Raw genomic sequence first — 22,396 nt, 5'->3', positions numbered from 1 at the left:
CATTATGTCTTTTCTTCTGTGTTTTACTATCAATACACTTTTGAAGTCAAGCCTAACTATGCTGGTACCTGAAAGAGACGCTTTCATCCAATCTGAGACCGAGTGCTTGTGCTGCTGCTGCTGCTGACATTATCTGGTACCAGATGTGGAAATATGCTACGACACGCTTTGCTCTGAAGGTCGGTCAGCAGAACACAAAATTTGGAAATACTTATAGAATGAAAAAAAAAGACGGGGGTAATGTTATTATGATATGGGTAAAATTGTCCCTTTTTTAACAAGACAAGCCGTTACTAGCAACCCTGACCTAAGTAATTCCAAACAACAAAACCAAACAACAAAGATGAGATACTCCCGACCGTTGATGATACTCCCGTCCATGTACGGAAAAAAAATTTGCGTGGACGGCCGCCAATACGCCATCGGAATATCAGATAACTGCCGACAATCTTGGTCCAAATATATTGAGATTTTAATGTATTTAAAACGTTTTTCAGAATTAAGAGCTCGGGCAAGTATTGGGGTTTTAGTATTTCCACCTTATTTTATTGAATATTTCGATTTTGAAGGGGTTCGGTAGTTTCTTGGCTATATTCCCAGCCTTATTGGAACAATATCGAGCTTTTAAATCCTGAGATCCTGAGGTCTTAAGTCTCATGTTAAAACTCTACTTTCCAACCGTACTTTAATGCGCTTAAAATCATTTGTGGTGTGTTTAAAATTTTTGGAAATCCCCTTTATCTCAAATATTTTGTCCAAGATTGTAGCAACATTTATTTTTGTTGTGCAATGTTGAAACAGGTTTCCAGAAAAAAATTCGTACATGGAATCACACGATAACGAGTACAATTCGAGAATAATTGCACGAGTGATTTTTTTTGTTATTATTAGTTTTCGAATCTCAAAAAATTTTTCAGAAAAAAATCAGAATTTAATTTGAGAAAGCGAATCTCAAAAAAGTTTTCAGAAAAAAAATCCAGAAATCAATTCGAAAAAAAAATTCAAAAAAGTTTTCAGAAAAAAAATTCAGAATTTAATTTGAGAAAACGAGAATCTCAAAAAAGTTTTCAGAAAAAGAATTCAGAAATCAATTTGAGAAAAATAATCTCAAAGAACATTAAACATCTCGGGTGTAACTTTAATGCATGTCCCAGAATTGGCTTAATTTTTCCGCCCCAGTTCCAGTCCCTAAACCATAATAAACTATATATTTTTGGAAGCCTAATTGGATGTAGAATACCGTATTCGGTGTAACTTAAATTCTTTCTCAGTCTAATTAGAGATATCTTAAGAAAACCTGATTATGACGTCATGATTGACGACGTCATAAATACAAAAAGTTGAACATCTCGAGAAATATAAATCAAAACTTTATGAAATTTAGACCAGTGATAAAGTACATTGAGATGTTTCAAAAAGTTTTAAAAGTGTTTCCCAAAATTAATGACGTCAGCAGAAATTGCAAGAACTCGATAAAATGCTGACATCAGCAAATTTTCAAATTTTTTAAAAATAATTCTCCTCCACTTGATGAGTTCTATCATTGGTCCAAATTTCATAAAGCTTTGGGTATTAGTTCTTGAGATATTCAATTTTTTTAAATAATGACGTCATAATCACGCTTTCTTAAAAAAATCTCAAATTCTGCTGAGAAAGAATTTAAGTTACACCGAATACGGTATTCTACATCCAAATACGCTTCCAAAAATGTATAGTTTGTTATGGTTTAGGGACTGGAACAATGGCGGAAAGATTAGGGCATTTTTGGGACATGCATTAAGTTACCCGAGATTGTATCAAAATTTTGTTGTATAGCTCTAGCCCAAAAAAAAGATGTGTCATTTTGAAGCATCCTCATTTTTCGAAATTTTGGCAAAACGTCAAAAAGTAGCAATTTTTCCGTTAAAAATCGAACTAAAACTGATTTAAATGCTGCTTTAAAATACCAAACGAAGCAAAACTTTTCTGTTTCTTTTGATAATCTGAAAGAAAGTCACCGGTTAAAGACTTTTTTTACAAAAAACACAAATTTTGATGTAATTTTTCTGTTTTTTTCTGAAAACACACAGTAGTTGGATCCAACCTTTACTCGGGCATTTTTATGAGCATTGCAATTGATCTATAATTTTCGAAGGCTTATCGTCAATGTTTTTCTCTTCTTTGAGCGTCTCATGAGTACTGCTCTGAACAAAAGAGTGTATATGTATTGGACGGAGGATCAAGACGCAACAATTCCATTAGATGCTAGGAATTTTCGAAAGAAGGGTAGAGTCTCTTAGCATCCAAGTTTTATTTTCAAGGTTAATGTTCGAGATTTTTTTAATTGATTTTATCAACAAAGTCAGGATTTTATTTGTTTTTAGCAATCGTTGAAGAATAACCCCCAAAGATGAAGAATTACGGATAAAAAAATACTTTGGAAGCTTTGTTATTGATTAGTTAACAAAATATTTACAAATTTTCATAAATCTACCGTGTGTCTTTCCCGATTCTTTCTTTTTATCTTCTAGACCAAGTGGCTTTCATGAAACGCCCTATCACAAACTGGTTTAAGGGTTTAATGTATTATTGCATATGAGTGCTACTTTAAGTATTAGGTGTATCAGTTTTTGCAGATTTGGCGGTTTTTCCGTCAAAATTTTTTAAAAATGACCGTCCGCCCAATTAAATACCCACCAAATTTAGACCTTTTTAGGATAGAAATACTATCGAAAGTCAGCATTTTAAGGTAAAAAATCTTAAAATACTAAGTAATTTTTCATTTACAAGTGCCTAAAACTTCCCCACCCACCAAACTAAACCCCACTAAATTTTATAAATTCTGCCATCTGCCAAATAAAATACGCATTAAAAATCGCATTTGGCAAACCGCTGTACACACCAAAATTAATACACTCAAGGTATTAGTAAAAATCGAAATATTGTGAACAAAGCTGTGAATACGAATACGAGTCTGGCCTTTGTGTCGGGCTGTCCCACGCTGAAGTTACTTAAAAGAATTGGGAATAAAATAGACTGGCACGCCAGTCGGGCTGGAACGGTGACAAGCAGGAAAAGTGAGCGTAGGAGTTAGGTAAGCGTAGGAAGAAATTTTGTCGGCGGCAAGGGCTGAAAGCTGTTAATCAGCAGCCTCTCACCAACTTTTGCTCGTTCTCCTACGCAGCTCCTATTTTAGCAAACGCCCGCCGCCTTTATGTTCCCGCCCTCTGACATGATTAATTAACAGACTAGTTTGCTAGTCTAGGAATAAAACTGTACAATTATAGAGATTTTTATATAAGAGACTATTTCCTAAGCCCGCGCCGTTTAGTCAAGTCCTCATCAGTATCTTCCTGTATTCTCGGAGTCCATCCACCTGGTTCCGTTGACGTCCTCGATCCTGTATAAGACGTTGTAGAGCCAGTTGAAGAAGTGCCATCAGAAGTAGTTGAGTATTCATCACCTGAACGAATGGTGGAGGTAGGCGAGCTGCGAGTTTTGTAAGAACTTGGAGCACTATCAACATACGACGATGTCTCTGAATAGTCTGGAGATTCAGGTTGCATTGAGCCTGCGTGAACCTCCATACTGGTGGCCGGCTTTTGCTCTTCTTCGTCCCCCTCGTCTATAGGAGAGACTATCTTCCTCCTACGAGGAATACCTTTATTTCCCCTCCGCTGAGGGTTCTTATTGTCTATAAAAGGATCCCATTCCATTGAACTTGCTTGAGTCAGATTATTTGGCATGACTTGCCTGTCTATATTGTCTGGGTTATAAGGTTTATGAAATAACGGTTTAGTAGGCTCCCGGTGTATTGTTTCCGGTGACGAATCAGTGGACCCGTCGTCCGTTAGTAAAGACGCCGGTAAAGCCGACATTGTTTTAGGAATATTTTTAGGGATTATTTGATTTGGTTGTTGTTGCTGTGATAAAGGCTCGTATTGACGTTTCTGTATCAATCGTGGTGATATTTTTTCCGGTGTTACAATATTTTGTGATTCAGGGTTGACGGTTGACGGAACGATGGTCGAACCGAAAATCGATTCCCGGCTGGTGTCAGGTGGTCTTGCATTGGAACTGGTGAAGTTGTAAGGTTGAATGTAGTCTTTGAATAATAACGCTTTCTCTTTCATTAATAATTCTCTGGGATGGTGAGCATGGCTTCGGAGCTTTCGCCAACCAGGAGCGTCGCTCGGCTCTGGTGATGTCTGTAAAAACAAAGAAGTAAAGTTAGTGGTATGCTTCGATATGTTTAGATCACAATGCCGAATTGAGAAAAGAATTACACAAGAACTAATGTAAGAGGCCCCCAGTCGACCCTCAATTCACGTATTCACGCAAAATTTTTTGCCAATTCACGTATTCAAGCGCGAAAAAAACCATTTTCACGTTCACGCCCTGATTTTGCTTTTAATTCTTTTGTTAAACGATTGTGACCTTATTGGGCTAAATTTGACCTTTTTATAGCCAACATAAAGTTTTCTGCAGCTTTTTAACCTTATTCTCGACAGCGTCGACCTTTTAAGACCTCTTACAATTATTGGAGCTTTCATAGGGCAATGTTTAAGGTCTGTCTATCACGTCTATCACGCCAAAGTTACAAAAAACTACCTCTCTGGCGTACGGTGGTATAAACCCTGCCTGAATTTGCTTTTTAAGGGAGGTAAGTGCAAAGTTAAGCCTTAGCTTTAAGGTCCCCCCCCCCCGAATTTTCTACGTCGCAGGCCCTAAATATATTTCATTTTAAAAATAAATTTAAATCGAGGTTTGGCCGAAATTCATGGTCTGGAAAGTCGCGAGCTTCAAAGAGGTGGTACAACCAGAGGACGCAAATTCCCAAGTTTGACCCCCTGTCTCATTGAAGAAAAGCTGTGGAAAGGAAAAAAGCGAGCGGAGCGAGCGCGAAAATTTTTTGACAACTTTCTTTCATTGCTGAGAAAATGGCCTTAACACACTATTGTTACCATAATATGCCTTCTTTGGTAAAACAATTCATTCAGAATCTTCGATTATTTTCAACACTGACCATTACTGGTACAAATCTGGTACGGCGAGTGACGTACCTGCCTTACACGGTACGGCGTCACAAGAGTTTTTTTCTGAATGTTCGATGATGCAATCATATAAAATTTTTTAGAACTATCTACCTACTTTTGTAAATTATCGAAGAATCAAATATCCTTCACTGTCTCCAAGTTCATGCGGTATCATTTTGTGTACTGCATTTAGTAACAATATAAGCGATTACAGAAAGAGGACCATTCGAAACGATCAAATACATTTAACATTTTATTAAACGTAATTCAAAGTTTTTTCGGGATGTAAAATGGTCATTTTCGGGGTGGGATTCATTTTTCAAAAATCTCAAAAATCATAGATTTGAAAACCCACCCCGAAAATGGGGTGGCTTTTCAAATATTTATTTTCACCCCGAAAATGGCAATTTTACACCCCGAGAAATTCCAGGCCTGGGAAATGCCCATTTTCGGGGTGGGTTTTCAAATCTCTGATTTTTTGAAAAATAAATCCTACCCCGAAAATGACCATTTTACACCCCGAGGAATCCCAGGCCTGGGAAATGCCCATTTTCAGGGTGGGTTTTCAAATCGCTGAATTTTTGAAAAATAAATCCTACTCCAAAAATGACCATTTTACACCCCAAGAAATCCCAGGCCTGGGAAATGCCCATTTTCGGGGTGGGAAAGTGTTCATAAAAATTTTCCCAGGGTTGTAAAATGGCCAAAATCACCCCCGAAATTTAATCGAAATATGTAATCTTTAAAAAATCTCAGGGCTAAAATAAATCCCACCCCAAAAATGGCCATTTCCCAGACCTGGGATTTAAAGATTTTTTCCTGTGATCATTATCGCCGACGAAGAAAATTTTCTCATTTAGACTTTTTTGTTTTGGCTCAAAACACTCTCGCTGGATGCAATATTTGCATCACAAAATACGCCCTTAGAAAAAATAAGGAAAAAATATTTGTTTTTGTTTCAATTTTTGATTATTTTGAATAACTTTACAATGGCAATAGGTCAATATGATATCAAGGATTATGCAAGCCAAGCGAGCAAGAAAACTTTACATATTTAGGTTTATTCAGTTTTGTTTTAGACAATAATTTGCTTTTCACGTTCACGCTCAAAATCTCGATTCACGAATTCACGCTGGTAAAATCTTATTTTCACGTTCACGCAGATATCTCAATTCACGTATTCACGAGTTGAAAAAGTCCAATTCACGTATTCACGACAGAAAAAAGGGTCATTCACGCGTCACGCCAGCCCCTGGGGGAGCCCCATGTAAAGTAAGAGAGATTGTTCTTATCGAACACTGTATCGTAATTTCACTTTTTTTGAGAATATTTCAGCAAGATAATGAAATATACAAACCGAAAGTGACGTGGTTCCAGGGGTGACCAAGCCGTGATGGGGGATGTCATTCGTTTCTGGTTTACTTTTATCCACTAGATTATGGCTGTCTGCTCCTGTTGCTGTACTGATTGGTTCTATAGATAAAAGATACGAGAAGGGAAAATTATTTGATTTATTTTTTTTCTACGGTCACGGCGGGAGAATATCCACACGATAAGTTCTATAAACGAAGCAGAGCTATATTGTTTTCAAATAGCTATTAGAAGCCATGATAAATTTCACAAGAATCTCTCAGCAATGAACTTAGGAATATAACACCAACAAACAATCCATTACCAACCCCCTACCTAGAGGATAGAGGAGAATATCGCTGGGTGAGAAGAGTACATGTCAACTAAACAGGCAAGTAAAAGAATAAATGAAAGTATTTTCACGAAGAAGAAGTGTTCGATTATGATTCAGACTTGAAAAGAATGACTTACCGGTGGCTTCTTCAGACTGTATGTCGTCATCTTTCTTCTTCTTCCTACAATAACAACAACAAATCAGACAACAACACAACAACAATAGCAATAAGAGCAACAACAACAAGACCAACCACCACCACCAGGGTAACGAATTTTCCTTTTTCTTTGTCGTCTTTGTTTCTGATTGATGTGATTTGCCGGCTGACGGATCGGAAGCTGTCGTAGTCGTTGTCGTGGTTGTCGGAGGAAGAGTCGTTTCCATTACAGCTAGTGTCGTACCGACTGTTGTCACAACACTATCTGTTGTCGAAATAGTCGTTGAAGGCTCTCCTCCTTTCGGCTCTTCAACATTTACCGAAGCTCCACCCGCATGGATGTTTGGCTCTCCATCATTTTTGTCGTAGTCTATCTGCGGAGGAGCTCCCGTCTTTGGAGGGGACATGGGCTAAAAAAAGGAAAGATGGCAAGTAATAACCTTTTGTCTCCTGACTCTTATTTTCTGACATCATTTCAAATGACTCCTCATGTACCTGACTACAATTTTAGAATTTTGTCGAAACAAGACACACTTAACTTCCCCATAATGGTCTTAGATGTACAAAGCAGATAGTACACGAGAGAAGAGGAGAAGTGAACCCTTCGAATCATCCGGAAAGGGCCCTATCCCTGGATAGATACCTACCCTAGGTTAGGGAAATTACCACGTTTACCAGACACTGTTAACACCACAGTCGCGAGACGACAGAGTTATTATTGTATAGACGATGATACTCGAACTACACGGGAGGACATACATCTTCGCAGGTGTTGAATCTATTAGTATCGTTACCACACCACACCACACGCAATACCTGGCATACTCCTAATACTCTTTCATCAGAGTGATGGTGCACAATAGATAGTACACAATGAGCATAATTTATAGCAAACGAAAAGAGACATATATATTGGAAGTTTATCGTGGCTTTGATCACGAGATTTACGGTTGGCAATGCTAATCTAAGCCAAGATAAACTCACAATATGCTTATCATTGGACCGATAAACTTAAACATATAGACATACCACCCCAGCGGTGTTGACGAGGACACTGACGATGGATAAATGTTCGCATTGACAAGTGGTCACTGAGGCATTTCTTGAAACAATTCGACAACCATCATCTTTCCATTCATTTCTGTCGGAAGAAGATTAAATGAAAAAAGGTAAGTGGCTGAACACTTATACAAGAAACAACAATTCACGTTTTTTTATAAGAACATACGAAAGTCTTTCAAGACTGCAGATGTTCTTAACTTTTTGCGTTTTAAGTCTAAAAATTCTTGAAATGTTCTTATTTTCACCATTTTGTGAGTATTTTCGTGTGATTTCCTAAGAAATTTGGTGTATTAGAGTCCCGTTAAAATGTTATTAACTTATTCTTAATGTTTTGAGCCTCAAAGCCTTGTGTTATTATATGTAGTGTTTCTTATTAAAAACTTGTATTTTTACAAGTTGACGGTCTGTAGTCATTAAAAGAAGCATATTACATGTTTATTTTGCATCAAATTTTCCCCATGCGGGCTTAAATTCTAGTCTGAAAGATGATGGGAAAAGAGTGGGAAAAATTGAGATTTTGGTGGAGGTATTAAAGTGAAAAGAACTTACTCGGTTGCATTCCAATAAGCACAATCATGAGGTAGGTTCGCTCTCGTCATCTACAAAAACATATTAAAACAATTTAAATATCATCTAAAAGATCCCAAATTTTTTAATTTGCATTGGGTTCTTACGTAACGTCAACCTGAAGTTGATGTGATGTAATATTACAGGCCCGGCGGAAGCGAGGAGACTGGGGGAGACTTCAGCCTCTCCACTTTAACGGTTGTTCCGCCGGGCCTGTTACTTTGCAATTAAAAAAATCTTCATTCAAAAAAGATTCATTCTGTTCAAACAACGATCTTGTTTCAGCACAAATAAACTAAGATAAGATTACGTCATCATTAGCGAAGGTGAAGATAACGGGAGTTTTGATTGGTTTAGAGAATTCAGGTTCGACATGCACAGTAAGGAGTTGTGAATCGACTTTGATGGGATTTTCATCAATGATATTCTCTGGTTCTTCCTCATCGCTGAAATGAGAAAAAAGAGGTTATGTATTCGTTTTTGCTCATTAAACTATGAGAAGAAAGTCAACCAAAATAAAGATTTTTTTCGAAAATATTTTCCTTCATTTACAAGAGTGCTATAAAAGTTTACGATTAATCCCAAGTTTAAAAGACATTCCCCGAGTATCTACACTCTGGTCATTCGACCCCCTTTCCACAAAAGTAAAGTAACCTTATATACTACTGATATCTGTCAGGGATAAAACTCCAGCAAGATGGTAATCCACTCCACTGGATGAGGAATATAAGTTTCTTCTTCGTTAGCGGTCAAACGAAAAGATTCTATTCATTACGTCAAAGATTCTTCTGTTAACTTTTTTGCAAAGGAATAACAAGGGATAAGTTCACAGGTGATTGATAAATAAAACACATTCCTTACCAGTCTTCTTTCTCAGCGCACGATCGTTGTATTTCGCCGATCGTTTTGAAGCGAAAGAAAGTCATGTGGACCGTTTCCGATGGATCTAAAAGCAAAGGCAGATTATGAAGTTTTTATTTTCAGTTAGTGAACGATAGGCAAGTATTTATTCTAGGGATTCAACGCACATCCAAAAAATTACTGCTCCAAATTTCAACTCCCTCCAGTGTTCCATTTAGTTCATTGATAGCTGAGTCGGCTGGCTGTGGACCCCATTAAATAATTGAAAAACTGCCTCAAATTCCTGGAATACCTTATTACATGAAAATAAATATGGAAGTATTTAACGCCCTTGAAATTAACACGCAAAAAAATAACACGAATTTTATTTGCTTTTTCAATGAAACCACGGCTGGTTTTAATCAAGGTGGTTTTTATTAACACGAAAATTTTCAATTCGTGGTACTTCCATATTTATTTTCATATAATAAGGTAATATGCTATCTACATAGAAATGAAACATCGACTCAATCTAAAATGTATTGTCATTCGATTCAATAAGAAACCAAGGAGTTCTAATATTCTAAAGACCTAGATAGAAAAAAGGACTTAATCAAACAATCAAAAACAGTACCTAGTTTATCTTTGAAGTTTTCCGTTGGGAAAGCGACTTTCTCGACAGCGCAATTCCAACTGGAAAGCCGAACATCTTCTTTATATTGGGGGAATTCGACATTCTTCTTGTATTCGAGACCGTCAACTGACAGAATCTGCAAGTGCATCACTATAGAATAAAACAAATCCATAAGAAGGTACAGCAGTGAAACGTAAAAATACAACCAATCTTTCATTTTAAACTTCTAATTCCGAATCAGTCTTTAATATGGGCTAAATTTGTGGTTCTCTCAGCTGGGGAAGTATGACAAAAGACTTTCCACCATTTGAATACTCTAACTCTGAGAGAATTCTTGGTCGCTGAAGATCGAAGCTAAGGTCTGTGATGTCCATGGATTGTAAAATTTCACATGAAAAATAATAAGATTTAGATGCAAAATCAAGGGACAAGCTGGAGTTTTTACAAGCTCTTTCTTGATTTGGTTGGTCGTTAACCTGTCATACAACGATTTTGTTACTTTTTCTAAAGAACGCGTCATCTCCATTACTTTAAATGACCAATATCTGAAGTATCTGAACGTTGTTTTAACGTTCATTTAACGTTATATTGACATTGTAGACATTAGACAAAAGTTGAAACAACGTTGTATGCCAGCCGGGAAATCTTACTAATATTTTTGGTGATGATTGCTTTCTTGTACTTTGCATCATATTGAGATAATTTCTTTGATACAGTGATGCCAAAAGTTGAAATGGTCGAAACGTAACCTAACAGCAAATCTTCTTTTTCCAAACTCTAGAAATAAAATTCAAAGAGGAGTAATTCCAAGCTACAAACACACAACGATAGAGATGCTTAACTAAGAAATCTGGGCTGTTACAGGAGGATTGACTTATATTTCAAGCTATTTTTTATTGGAAGCAATTGGTATAAAGAGGGCAAAAAGGAACGTTTCCTAAATTTTTTCTATGGTAACTTCTACCCAATCAATATATGACAAAATTAGAGGTTAAATACACCAATAGGGGTCAGTGTAAGAGCTGATAAGGTATATCGTTAACTGACAATTGAAATTGATTTCAAACCTTTTGACGATGAAGAATCTTCCAATCCGTTCGATCAGTGCTTTCATTTTCGCTCAAGTCGTCCCCATTCTCCACCTCGTTGCGAAGATGATTGAAATGCTGAAATTGAAGAAAACAGGTCAAAATTATATAATATATAACAGCCCACAAAAAGATGAAAGATGATCGACCTTTATTGAAAAACATATCAATAAAAGTGATTTATAATTTTGGTGAAATTTGCATTGCGTCTGATAACTGGTTTATCAGTGACCCAAAAATGCACTTTTATGTTGGAAAAAGACAGGTCTATTGTCTATTCATGATATGCACCACTGCAATGTCTCCTGACATTACGTCACAGAACCAATAGCTCATAGGTTGGAAGTGACGTAAAAACAGTCAATACGTCACTTTCAACCAATCAGCTATTGGGTGGAATGGAAGACATTGCAATGGTGCATATCAAGAATTGCTGCTACCGGTGCAATGCAACAACATCTTTTCGTCAATTTATACTTTTATATGTAAAATACAAGATACATTGTACTCTTTTTAACCAATCAGATTGCCGATATTTTTTGGATTGCTGATACAAATATGTGACCCTTACCTTGACAGCGTTTTTCCATTCATGAATATTGAGATCATCCAAAACTGAACTGGAAGCTTGCAAGAACTCCTATGAATACAGATTGCAAGAGAAAAAGGGAATCAGTTTCGCTTGAGGAGTTAACTATGGGAATGGGTGGTCATGGGGATCTCGTGGTGCTTATAAATAGCGAGGTAAACAATATTCCATGAACAATATTCTAATAACTTCTGATACCTTAAAGGGAAAATTAGTTAGGGCAATTTTTTTAGGCAAGTGAAGTTTTCCCCGGCGAAAAACCTTTTTGGTAAACTTTAATCGAGTTGTGAAATATATTTTTTTATAAAAATGGCGAAGTTTTCCCTGAATTTAATTTTATTTGGCGATAAGTATAAACCGACTAAATTTTCCTATCTGAGGTAATTATCAAGGAAGGGAAGGGGAACATTGGGAACCTTTTTTCGAAAGCTATTGCGCTGCTACGAAAATATTACATATTCGATCCATTTTTCATGGATTGTTACCTCAACTTCTTGAATTTGCGCAGGTTCACTTCTCTTCTGTGCATGCGTTACCATTTCTTCAGTAATATCCACTGCAAGCATGATGTCACCTATGAAAAGGAAACAAGTTGATGTAATCTCTGTTTTTTATCTCTCCACAAGATAAAAAATTCTAATCTTTCACATAAAGTAGTACACAGATAGTCCATAGGATCCTAGTTATGTGTCTTTGCTTCTTCTCTATTTCTGAGTGATAAAGATTTTGAATTCGCTGTTAGAAATTGTGGATAGACTGAACAACATTGGATGTATTTTGCCAAATCTGACCTGATTTAGAGGCTCAGACCAACTTCTGAATTTAAGCGTTAAATCATATTGATCATGGAAAACCACAAATATGCAAATAGGCAAATCAATATTAGTGAACGACATCAATGTTGAATGAAATACATTAAAGGAAGAAATTTTGGCGGGAATCTAATTTGGCGGTTAACATGAAAAATTAAACTTGGCTGGAATTATATTTGGCGAACGAAGGACATTTTTGTTCAAAAAACGCCATTAAAAAAACAAAACTTGTTTTAAAGCACACATTTAAGGGAATAAATAGCCAAATCCGCCAAATTTTCTTTCTGTAAATTTTTTTCCTTTAATGTAGGAGATAGCTTTTATATTCTCAGAAACTCATGTCGAAAATATCTCTGTACCTCCAAACATAGTAGCTTGTTCGTTGCCTGGTATCTTTCGATCCAAGATGAATAATCCATGCTGTTTTGGCGGTGGGGTGGTAGTAATGGCGGTTGGGGTAGCGGAAGGAAGGGTGGTTGAGGTGGTGGAGGGAAGGGTGGTAATGGGCGGCGGTGTTGGCGTTTGTTCTACTTCAACCTTTAAAGAAAGAGAGGACAAATGATTTACTCAGTATTTTGAATGAAGAAGGAACTTATCCTGAAATCAAAATTATCTGATGCGAGTTAACAAAATGAGGAACGCATCCAATGAGCCTTAAAGTTGTAGGGATACAAATATCGAAGAGAAAAAATACCAAAAGGTCAAACCTTTTCGATTTCAGCAGGGTGTGTTATGTGGCTGACTATTGTCTTATTGAGCACCGTTATGGAGATGAGAGGGCGTGGTTTAGAAGTTTTGATGTTGACTTCATTATGGATCTTGATATCGTGTCCAGTCTTCTCTTGATTCGATTTGCTTGGATCAGATTTTCCCTGGTTTTCAGTTTTCTCTGTTTCAATAGAAGCTTGACTGTGAATTTCGTGAGATTCACCTTTGTGATGAGTCTCACTTTGAACAGTTTGTTGTTTATCATGTCCATGTCCTTTCGTCATCTCTACTTTGGCTTGTGTTTTGGTCTCCGTAGAATGCCCTTTGTTTTTTTCGTCGCTATGTTGTGGGGATGTTTCTTTGACTAAGATGTTCTGGATGGAATGAATTTCTGTTTGATGTTGATTTTCCTGAGATGCAGTGTGATGAGACTTCGCCTGTTCTGGTGGCTTGAGCGTTGTCCTCGCATTTTCCGGTTCAATATCACCCTCATTTTCATCCGGTAATTCAGAATCAGGTGGCGGCGGTAGAGGTCTGGTAACTAAGTTGTCCGGAGCATGTGTTGGTTCAATGTCATTTGTTGCTATTGACGACGAAACCAATCCCGGGCTTGTTGATTCGGGTAGAGTAGGCCCTGGGTTTTCATGTTCTGTTACTACTTGTGAATCTTGCTTGGAATGCAAAACATCAGGGTTATCATCAGGGACATTAATTGTTTTACAAATTGTTTTCAATCCTTTCTTCTCACATTTTTGAACAGTCACTTCTGCTTCCACTTTCGAATGCGCTTTCAACGAAGGGTCACGTGATAAATGGACACTACTCTTTGCATCGGCTTTCGCTTTCTTGGGTAATTGGTCTAAGTTAGTGGAATCGTTCGCATATTTCACTCCAACAAACTGGAAACTGTTTGATGTCGAGTTTTTCACCAACGCCAAACGAAACGTTGGATACTTATCACGCTTTGAAGTTTTATACTCATGTCCTTCATCGTCAAGAAATTTGTAGTTAAATGTTTTTGAACGTAGTTCTTGTGGCTTAGCTTTGACGTTGATTACTCTACGATCGGATCCGTCATCTGTAGATTTCGTCATCTCCTGAAGCTCAGCCGTACCTATCAAGTTTATATAATCGTCATCATCGTCTAGTGAATCTATACCTCGTTTCCGTTTGAGAGATGGTAAAAAGACTTCATCACTGATAGTCGAACGCCGTTTTCTACTAGATTGTGAATATTGCTTCGTAGATTTTTTCAATTTATTTAAAGCGATATTAGAGTCTTCAAAGGTCTCTGAATTTCTTCGCTTACGTTTCAAACTGTTCGGAAAGATTTGCGAATAATCGATATAATTTTGTTGTGAGTCACCTAAATAACCATAACCGCTAGGGTATTGTGGAAAACTATTCCTTCGAAAATTATCATTTGTTGTTGGTTTTTGCATTTGTTGATAATACATCTGCCAGCGTAAATTATTATTGTTTTTGTTCCGTTTATTTAATTTTTGATTCGCAACATATTCTAAATGTTTGATTTGAATTGGTTTTTGGTAATGTTTGTGTGGCGTTAAACTTGGTTTGTTTTTATCGAAGTGTAAGGAGGAAGCCGGTTTCGCGTTGTGAGTATCTATAGGGTTTATCGGTTTTTGCGGTGACCAAAACGACTGCTCAGTTTTGATTGGTACGTTATTGTTTGCATTCGACCAATCACGGTTCGATGTTTCTTCGGTCACGTGATCATACTGAAAGCTGATTGGACGGACAGGTTGTTTATGCGTCTCTAATTTCTTGATCTCGTGGTGATCATTAACTGGAGAATTCCATTCTGCAGAGTCTGAAAGTTTCCCGATGTTTTCCCCGATACTATTTTTTGAGAGCTGTTTATACAAAGTCATCATATCGGGGAAACCGGTTTTGCCAAGTAGGCCGGACATGCTCATTTTATCTAAATATTTGCGTAATTGAGCTTCCGGTAAACCTCCGTTATGCCCAGCAGTAGCAAACGGAACTTCATCGAGTGGTTTTGAGGGATGTTGTTTAGCTTCTTCTTCCGCCTTTCCACCCAGCCCGTTGATGCCCATGAACTCTTTGGGCGGATCATCTCCATACGTGTCTTCCGTAGTGTATTGTGAAAGTTTATCGATGATGGAGGCTGAAGTGGTTTCACTGTCACCATTGTTCAATTGTTGCGCCTAATGAACGTGAGAGAACTTTGTCAGCAAGTGCAAGAAAAGGGATAGAATGGCAAGAAATTGGGTTATAAATCGTCTATCGTCGCTTGAAGACCTTTAATTTGGGGAATACCCCAGAAGTGTTAGGTATAATGGGTTTGGATTCGGTTATCTATTCTTTTTGGCCTTTGTTTAGTAAGAGAAATATCCGTTCAAATTGACCCAAGGTAAACCCGTTAACCCCATGGATATTCATAATAGAAAGAAATTTATTTTACCGTTGTCCATCAATAATCTTTATTTAGAAACAATCGGAAGTACTTTTCATCGACAGGATTTTCAAAAACATACTTGTTTATAAAGGTCTTCATATTTTTGAGAAACGCATCGACTGAAATTTGGTCTTATCCAGGAAGCTTCTTTGTCTTCTGGTTGGTGACAATACCTCGATGTTAGCCCTGAAGAAATAGAAAAGAAAAACTATCAACTAGACACTTGGTCAAAGCAAGGTTTCTCGTCTGAGACAGGAAATGATTTACCAAGTTCCTTGATTTTACACAGCAGATTGGTACATTGAAATTCGGTGAATTATGCAGATTTTAGAGGAGGAAAAGTCTCTATACTTAACTGACACGGAAATCCATCTGAGACGCAAGAACTTTTAGACCTGACCAGAAAAGATATATTTTCTTGTGGTTACATTGAAAGACTTAGAAATACATGTAAACAGATAAAAGTATGAAATTGCTCTATTGTTTTTAGTTTGAAATTCCAATCCAAATGCTGGAATGATTTGATAGGCAAAAGAAGCTAGAGTTTGGGGATAAATTACATTAAAATAATAGTGGCTTACCGTTAGCTTTCCGAGGGCATGGAATATTGACAGTGGTTTTATAAACGGCCAATGGCCAATCTACGTTAAAGTTGTGCTCAGGATGACAAACCAAACTTTGACCTGAAAACAACAAGCAAATCAAGCTGTTTTTTCTCTTCATTTCTGACGAAAAACAACGTTCACAAGATTTAACGGCAAATGGCCTGAGTACAGGTTACATCAGATGACAAAAAAGGGTGGGCTCTCCTGCTGGTCAGAATAACTTTTTTCTACTTCATTAAATATATACCTTAAGTGGATTAAATTTCATGAGGATTAATTTTCGCGATTTTTTGCGAATTTTGGCCGTTTTCGCGAAAATTTGTCCTCGTGAAAATTAAAATCCGAATTTTGGCCAAAACCCCTAGGGAAGTGAGAGAAATTGGGTGAAAAAAGATGTCGATTACTTAAGGTACCCCTGGGTACCCTGAGTATCAGAGGTTAAGTTTTCAAAGAAAATAGTAACCTCTGAAGACAAATAATATAAATTTTATCGCGCATGTGTCAATCTAATCACTGTAGAAAAAATCAAAGATGAAGAGCAAATATAACCATATTAATGTCTAGCAGACTGTATCAGTATGCAGTTTACTATTTACGAATTCCCCAGAAACCTCCAAGTGTAGTTGAAATGAGTTTATTTCGAAAGAAATCTTTTACATGATCCCCAAATGTATAACAGTAATTACTTAACTTTTAATTATGGAAATGTCACTTTAATTGAATCGAATTGATAGACAGACTTTATGTTATGATTCTCTATCACTGACTCTTTTTACAAAGCATTGATGACTTTTTGTAAGTTGTGTTTTCAACGACGGGAATAAAAATATCGACTATGACGCTCATCCAAGATCTTGGATGGTCGTCATGGTTACTTTTGTCTTCGCTGATTGCGCGATGAATAGAATCTCGATTCGTCGGCACAGCGTAAATATATGATTTTGAGCTGTGCTTTTCACGGTAACCCCTGGGCATAGTGAAAAAAGACAGACTAATGGAAAGATCTTCCTAACTGCTTAAAGGGTATATTAGAAGGTTCGTTATATCATACCCTATCTGCTAAGCGGACTGCAAGGGATCACGGACTTAAAAGAGAGTCGACACCAAAACAAAAAAGTAATTATTAGAATAATTAGCAACGACTGTAGGGAGTACCCCACTAAAAACCGGGAGGTTTGAAAGTTTAAAATAACGTCAAAAATTGAATGTTTGGAGCCCGAAAACCTGGGCTCCTAACATTCGAAAAAATCGCAAAGTCGAATAGACGCTACTGCGTAGAAAAAAGCCATTGTGTCTAGGCACTATAGCCTACAACGAATGTTACCTTTTGAATTCTTAAAGTTGAAGCCTCGGACATCAACAGTGTACATAAGAGTTGAAGGTTCATCTCGATTCTTCAATCCACCTTTTCTGATCACATCCACCATTCGTTGTAAAAGCACTTTCCCGTTGACCGATTCTTCTGCTACTAATGTAAATTCCGTTAATAGAACACCTTGCCTGAAAAAAAAAAACAGATTTCCGTTAAAGGGAATGTCCATGATATTCTATGAGCAGATTTAAATAGAAAACGCAATTGGGGCAGAGTTGGAATCGTCGTTGAACACATTTTCTAGTCTCAATAAGGCAAATACAGAGGGTGAGCGCCACCGTTCAAGCTATCAAAAGCTTGATGAATAAAAGGCAAAAATACCGTAAACCCAATAAGTCGAACGCCAAGAAATTAATTAAGTTATAAGTTATGGATAGATGATAGAGTTCTTTAGCTTATTTCAGCTTCTAACATTTCGAATACCTTTATAAGGAGAAGCCTTTTTTGGTACTTTTTTTAATTCTAATAATCAGATTTTCCGTTCCAGTTCAAATTTACTGCGCTTACTATTCAACTGAGTATAATAGAGGTACTAGTCGAGTAATTAAACTCAACTATATGCAAAAATCATACAAGCCCTAAAAAAGTTTGGACAAAAGAATCACAACGAAACTTACTTGATGCTCATGACGTCGATGAACTTGAAACCTTGCACATCTCCATACAAATCTCCAATCTGTAAAAAAATGATAACCGATATCATCAAACAAACTGGACACCCAATCTGGCACCGGGAAAACCAGACACCACAAGAGGTTATTTGAATTTCGACTTAGTTCTCATAAAGTTTATTTTAAGGTATACCGTTTTCATTGATTCTTAAAAAGTCTACAACCTTTTGCTTCGTGCAGGATTTTACTTTCAAATATTGAAAGATAAAAAGATCAAACAGATTGCTAAAGACTCCACAATATAAAAAAGAAAGAATTCAGATACCATTTTTTGAAATACTTCAGCGAAGTTGAGGAATTCGAATGATTCGCTGTCACTCATAGCATCTTGGTATTCTTGGTTTGTCACGTTTAGTGTCACTGTGAATTGCTGGTCTGCAAAAAAGAGAAAATAAAAAATTAGGACTTTTCTTTAATTTGTATCTTCTTTAGTAACAACAAAATAAGATTTTACTTAAATCAAATTTTCACACATGTTCACTTGACTAATGATGACAAAAATCTGTCTTATGGACCAGGTGGATCCCCCTCTTCTACCTCTTCTAGATCCAGTAATACAAAAATGAAATGAAATCTATCGTCATGACAAGAAAGGGGACTATGATTTCGAGAATCCCATAAACAATAGCAATAAAAATCTTGACCCATTACTATAAACACTGAGAAAGGGGATGTCGTGAGAAAATATGAATGAATTCTTTTACCTGTTGGTGATACTCCTGGGATATCTGCACGCTCTAAGAGAAAACAGAAACCGGGTTAATAATTTCTCCTAATTTCCGTAAACAGAAATAAAAATCGCCTTTATAACGAAAATTAGAGTATCTAAGTTAAGGAATCCATCATAGCCAGGTCACTTACTTTTGTTCATATCATCCTCGTTGCCCCTGGAAACATAAGCCATTGTCGAATGAAGCGAGCGCGCTTTGATACGCCGACTCTCACAATTCGTATTCTTGTAGCATTGCACGGAATAACATTTCTTATCCAATAGAAAAGCAACATCACAAAATGTATCTGAACAACATAACGCAAAGCATTCCGGGAAACCCGGGGTTCGTCCACGGTATTTGTAAACACCGGCTTTCGTCCCTCCAACCAATCGGTGATCGAGTAAAATATCACCATGGCGACACGAAGTCAATAAACTATTCGGTACATTAGAAGACATTTCCCCGATTTCTGAATGTTTCCCCGATAATCCTAAAAATTGTTTTCTCAGCTCTTCACGTAATAAAACCTCGTTCTTTTTGGACTGAACAAGTTTACTCGTCCGCTTTAAATCATTCCTTTTGATAACGTACGCCAGCTGTGACCTCAATTGAGCAGTCTTAGACGCAGGTATCATGCGACACTTCTCTATGGTATAACACGAAGTCGTATAACAAGTCCTCCCGATCATAAACGCAACATCACAATCTTTATCCTGGCAACACAAATCTACACATTTTTCCATTACCCCGATATTTCCGTAATCGTAAAAATCACCCGAATCGGGGCCATATTTTAAAGAAACGGATTTGTGAATCGTAGTAGGATAACATGTGTCAGATTTCGGTGTGACGGTTGATTTTTGAATCATTAACTCATGTTTTTTCTTATTAACATAATTTTTTGATATAGGTGTTTTGGTGATTGTTGAACTTAAAATTTCTACACGCTTTCTTCCCTTCTGATCTTTGGTAGAGGATCCTAAATGGAATTGACGTACAGACTTTTTGTTCGTTACAATTCTACTAGTATTTTTGATAGCTCGGCTACCATGTTGTTTATTTTTGGTTGCTAAAGTAACGAGTTGATGCTTTTTTTCGATATCCGTCGATCTTCGAGAAGTATCTACGATTGTGTCTTGTTGAAGTTTCAAGAAGCCCGCTAACGTATTCAAGTCTCTGCTTTGATCCGCTTGTTCCACGCGGGCGGACGGGCGGATGTTGTGGACTACGTATGAAATTTCGGGTAGTAGGAGAGCGTTTTGCGAGGGAACAGGTTGGCAAAGATAATTGTTGTGACAGTTGACCAGAAAGCAAATCCCTGTGACACGTAGAGCAACATCGCACTTTTTTTGCTCGCAACACAATTTTATACAATGTGTTAAGTCTTTTGTTGGACCTGCTTCTTTGAATTCGCCAGCATGTATACCAGCCCTTAGTGTCCGGTTGAGTAGAGCATGTCCTGCATTGCACGTCCAGTCCCCGGACGCTGGAATAATCGGAGAAGCTGAAATATAAAAAAAAGATAAATTTATTATATGACCCTTATATGTCATGTTCGTTTCGCGTTGTTAAACCTTCAAAGGTTAAACGGCTATCAGAGCCCAGTTCAGATGCACTAATTCCAATTCCAAATTCTATTTCTATCAAATTTCTATGTGGAATGTTAACAGACTATGCAAAGGGAACGTACCTCGATTGAATTTTAGTGTGATGGTGGAAAGGAGGATGAAGTAGAGATAAAACGTCCATATTAAGGTCAGTGTTTTGTTGGCGAATGTTACGTGAGCCGACATATGTTCAATGCTATCATCCTTCGTCGAAATGAAGCAAAGACGAAGCCATTTACAGGGAACAAAATGTTGCCATCATCAGAATGTATCTTGCCATCTGTATTTTGTAGGATTGTTCGATCAGAATCTGAAAATCTGTAAATGATATCAAAAGATCGATTATAGAAACATCAAAAGTTAAATCTGACCAACAAACTCATGACCGATGTCAAAAAATTAAAACAAATCTGTTATAATATTGCAAACAAAATGAAAATCAAGCTGACATAAAGCAAATTATATCAAATTTTGTAGCAAGCTGGCCGAGGTGACTTTTTGCAAACATTTTATGTTGAGTTTGTTGGAACAAACTATCTTTTGCACGCTTGAATAAAATCACAGTGTTTTGAAAACGAGAACAACCTAAACACAAAGGTTCATTAATTCCCATGCTCATCTTACGCTTAATTTATTCGAAAATTCATTCAAAAGTTTCTCATAGTAACTACTCTTATTTTGATTTGAGGCAATCGAAGCATACCGTCTAGCATGCCTCGATTAATCAAACAAACCTTTCTTGATTTAAGCAAAGATTTTGATGTTGAGAAATCCGAAAGTTTTGATTTTGAAAAATCACGCGAAAAACTTTGATTTTCTTTTCAATTTTGTTTAGTCGTCGCTGAGAAAAAAGACTTTTTTATAAGAACAAACTATACAAGAACATAAGCCTTTGATAGCCAAAATACTACGACCAAGTTAAGAACAATTTAAGGCTTAATGGACTCTTAAAACACCCGATATTTCAGGAAAATACTAGAATAGAGTTCCCAAAGCCTTAAAATGTTCTTAACATTTTGGCAATCGAAGACTTATGTTCTTATATAAATTGGTTCTAATAACACTTCAGAGATTCTTAGCCTTTGAGTTTTAAACCTAAAATTCTTATTATTTTCACCATTTTCACAAGTTTTTAATGTATTTTCCAAAGAAGTTGGGTGTTTCAAAATCCACAAAGCACTATATTCTCTTATTGCTCTAAAAAACGTGTAATAATAATTGGCAAAAGTTTCGGAATAGGTCCTTCTTTGACATTGTTTCATCCGCCCCATGTTTTACATACCGTAAATTTCAAATGCAACAGAGAAACATGAAAAAATCGTTTCAACAAATCCATTGATTACGAAATCTGTCGGACGAATAGTGGGAATCGTCAGTCAATAATCACTTCTTTGAAAATGAATATTGAAGGAAACAATTGATCCTCTTCGCTTGAACTTTGGCTCCTCGTCTTTTTTGAATTGCCTAGAGGGTTGAAAAAAGGAAGAAATTATACACTTATCCAAAATACCCTAATTTTTTTTTGAAAGGTGATTTTCACTCAATTTCCAATACCGGCGGATAACCTCGGTTGTAATCAAAACTACTTTGGTGCTGCAATCATCCACTAAATATTTGAGACAAAGGAGAGTACCCGGTGTGTTTTTGATTTTTAAGCGCCTCAAACTACAGTTGGAAAGTAATGTTTTAACCCTGAGATTTAAAATGAGACTTAGGACCTTAGGATCAAATTTGCTAGAATGAGGCTTGGAATATAGCCTAGAAGCCACCAAACCCCTCTAAAATCGAAATATTCAATGGAAGAAAGTGGAAGAGTGGCAAACTTTAAATTC

The 22,396-nt window shown here is 36.8% G+C and overlaps 1 protein-coding gene across 1 annotated transcript; it reads right to left on the bottom strand.

Annotated features, from left to right (window-relative positions):
* Nucleotides 1-3,222: 3,222 nt before the first annotated feature.
* Nucleotides 3,223-20,884, bottom strand: LOC136804904 (uncharacterized). The gene is made up of 22 exons (XM_067061416.1): nt 20,648-20,884; nt 19,106-20,461; nt 18,949-18,981; nt 18,510-18,619; nt 18,191-18,249; nt 17,526-17,701; nt 16,178-16,279; nt 15,676-15,782; nt 13,156-15,345; nt 12,808-12,985; nt 12,122-12,210; nt 11,619-11,687; nt 11,027-11,125; nt 10,610-10,736; nt 9,960-10,109; nt 9,347-9,431; nt 8,796-8,931; nt 8,468-8,517; nt 7,886-7,997; nt 6,837-7,266; nt 6,373-6,488; nt 3,223-4,187 (listed from the first exon to the last, which is right to left on the bottom strand). The coding sequence occupies exons 1-22, from the start codon at nt 20,748-20,750 to the stop codon at nt 3,285-3,287; spliced, it is 6,780 nt and encodes a 2,259-aa protein (XP_066917517.1). The 5' UTR covers nt 20,751-20,884; the 3' UTR covers nt 3,223-3,284.
* Nucleotides 20,885-22,396: the final 1,512 nt, after the last annotated feature.

The sequence above is a fragment of the Clytia hemisphaerica genome, unplaced genomic scaffold, assembly GCF_902728285.1.
Source record: "Clytia hemisphaerica strain Z4C2 unplaced genomic scaffold, Clytia hemisphaerica genome assembly, whole genome shotgun sequence".
Classification (NCBI taxonomy): domain Eukaryota; kingdom Metazoa; phylum Cnidaria; class Hydrozoa; order Leptothecata; family Clytiidae; genus Clytia; species Clytia hemisphaerica.
The sequence above is the reverse complement of the archived record's forward strand: the minus strand, read 5'-3'. Positions and strand labels throughout refer to the sequence as shown.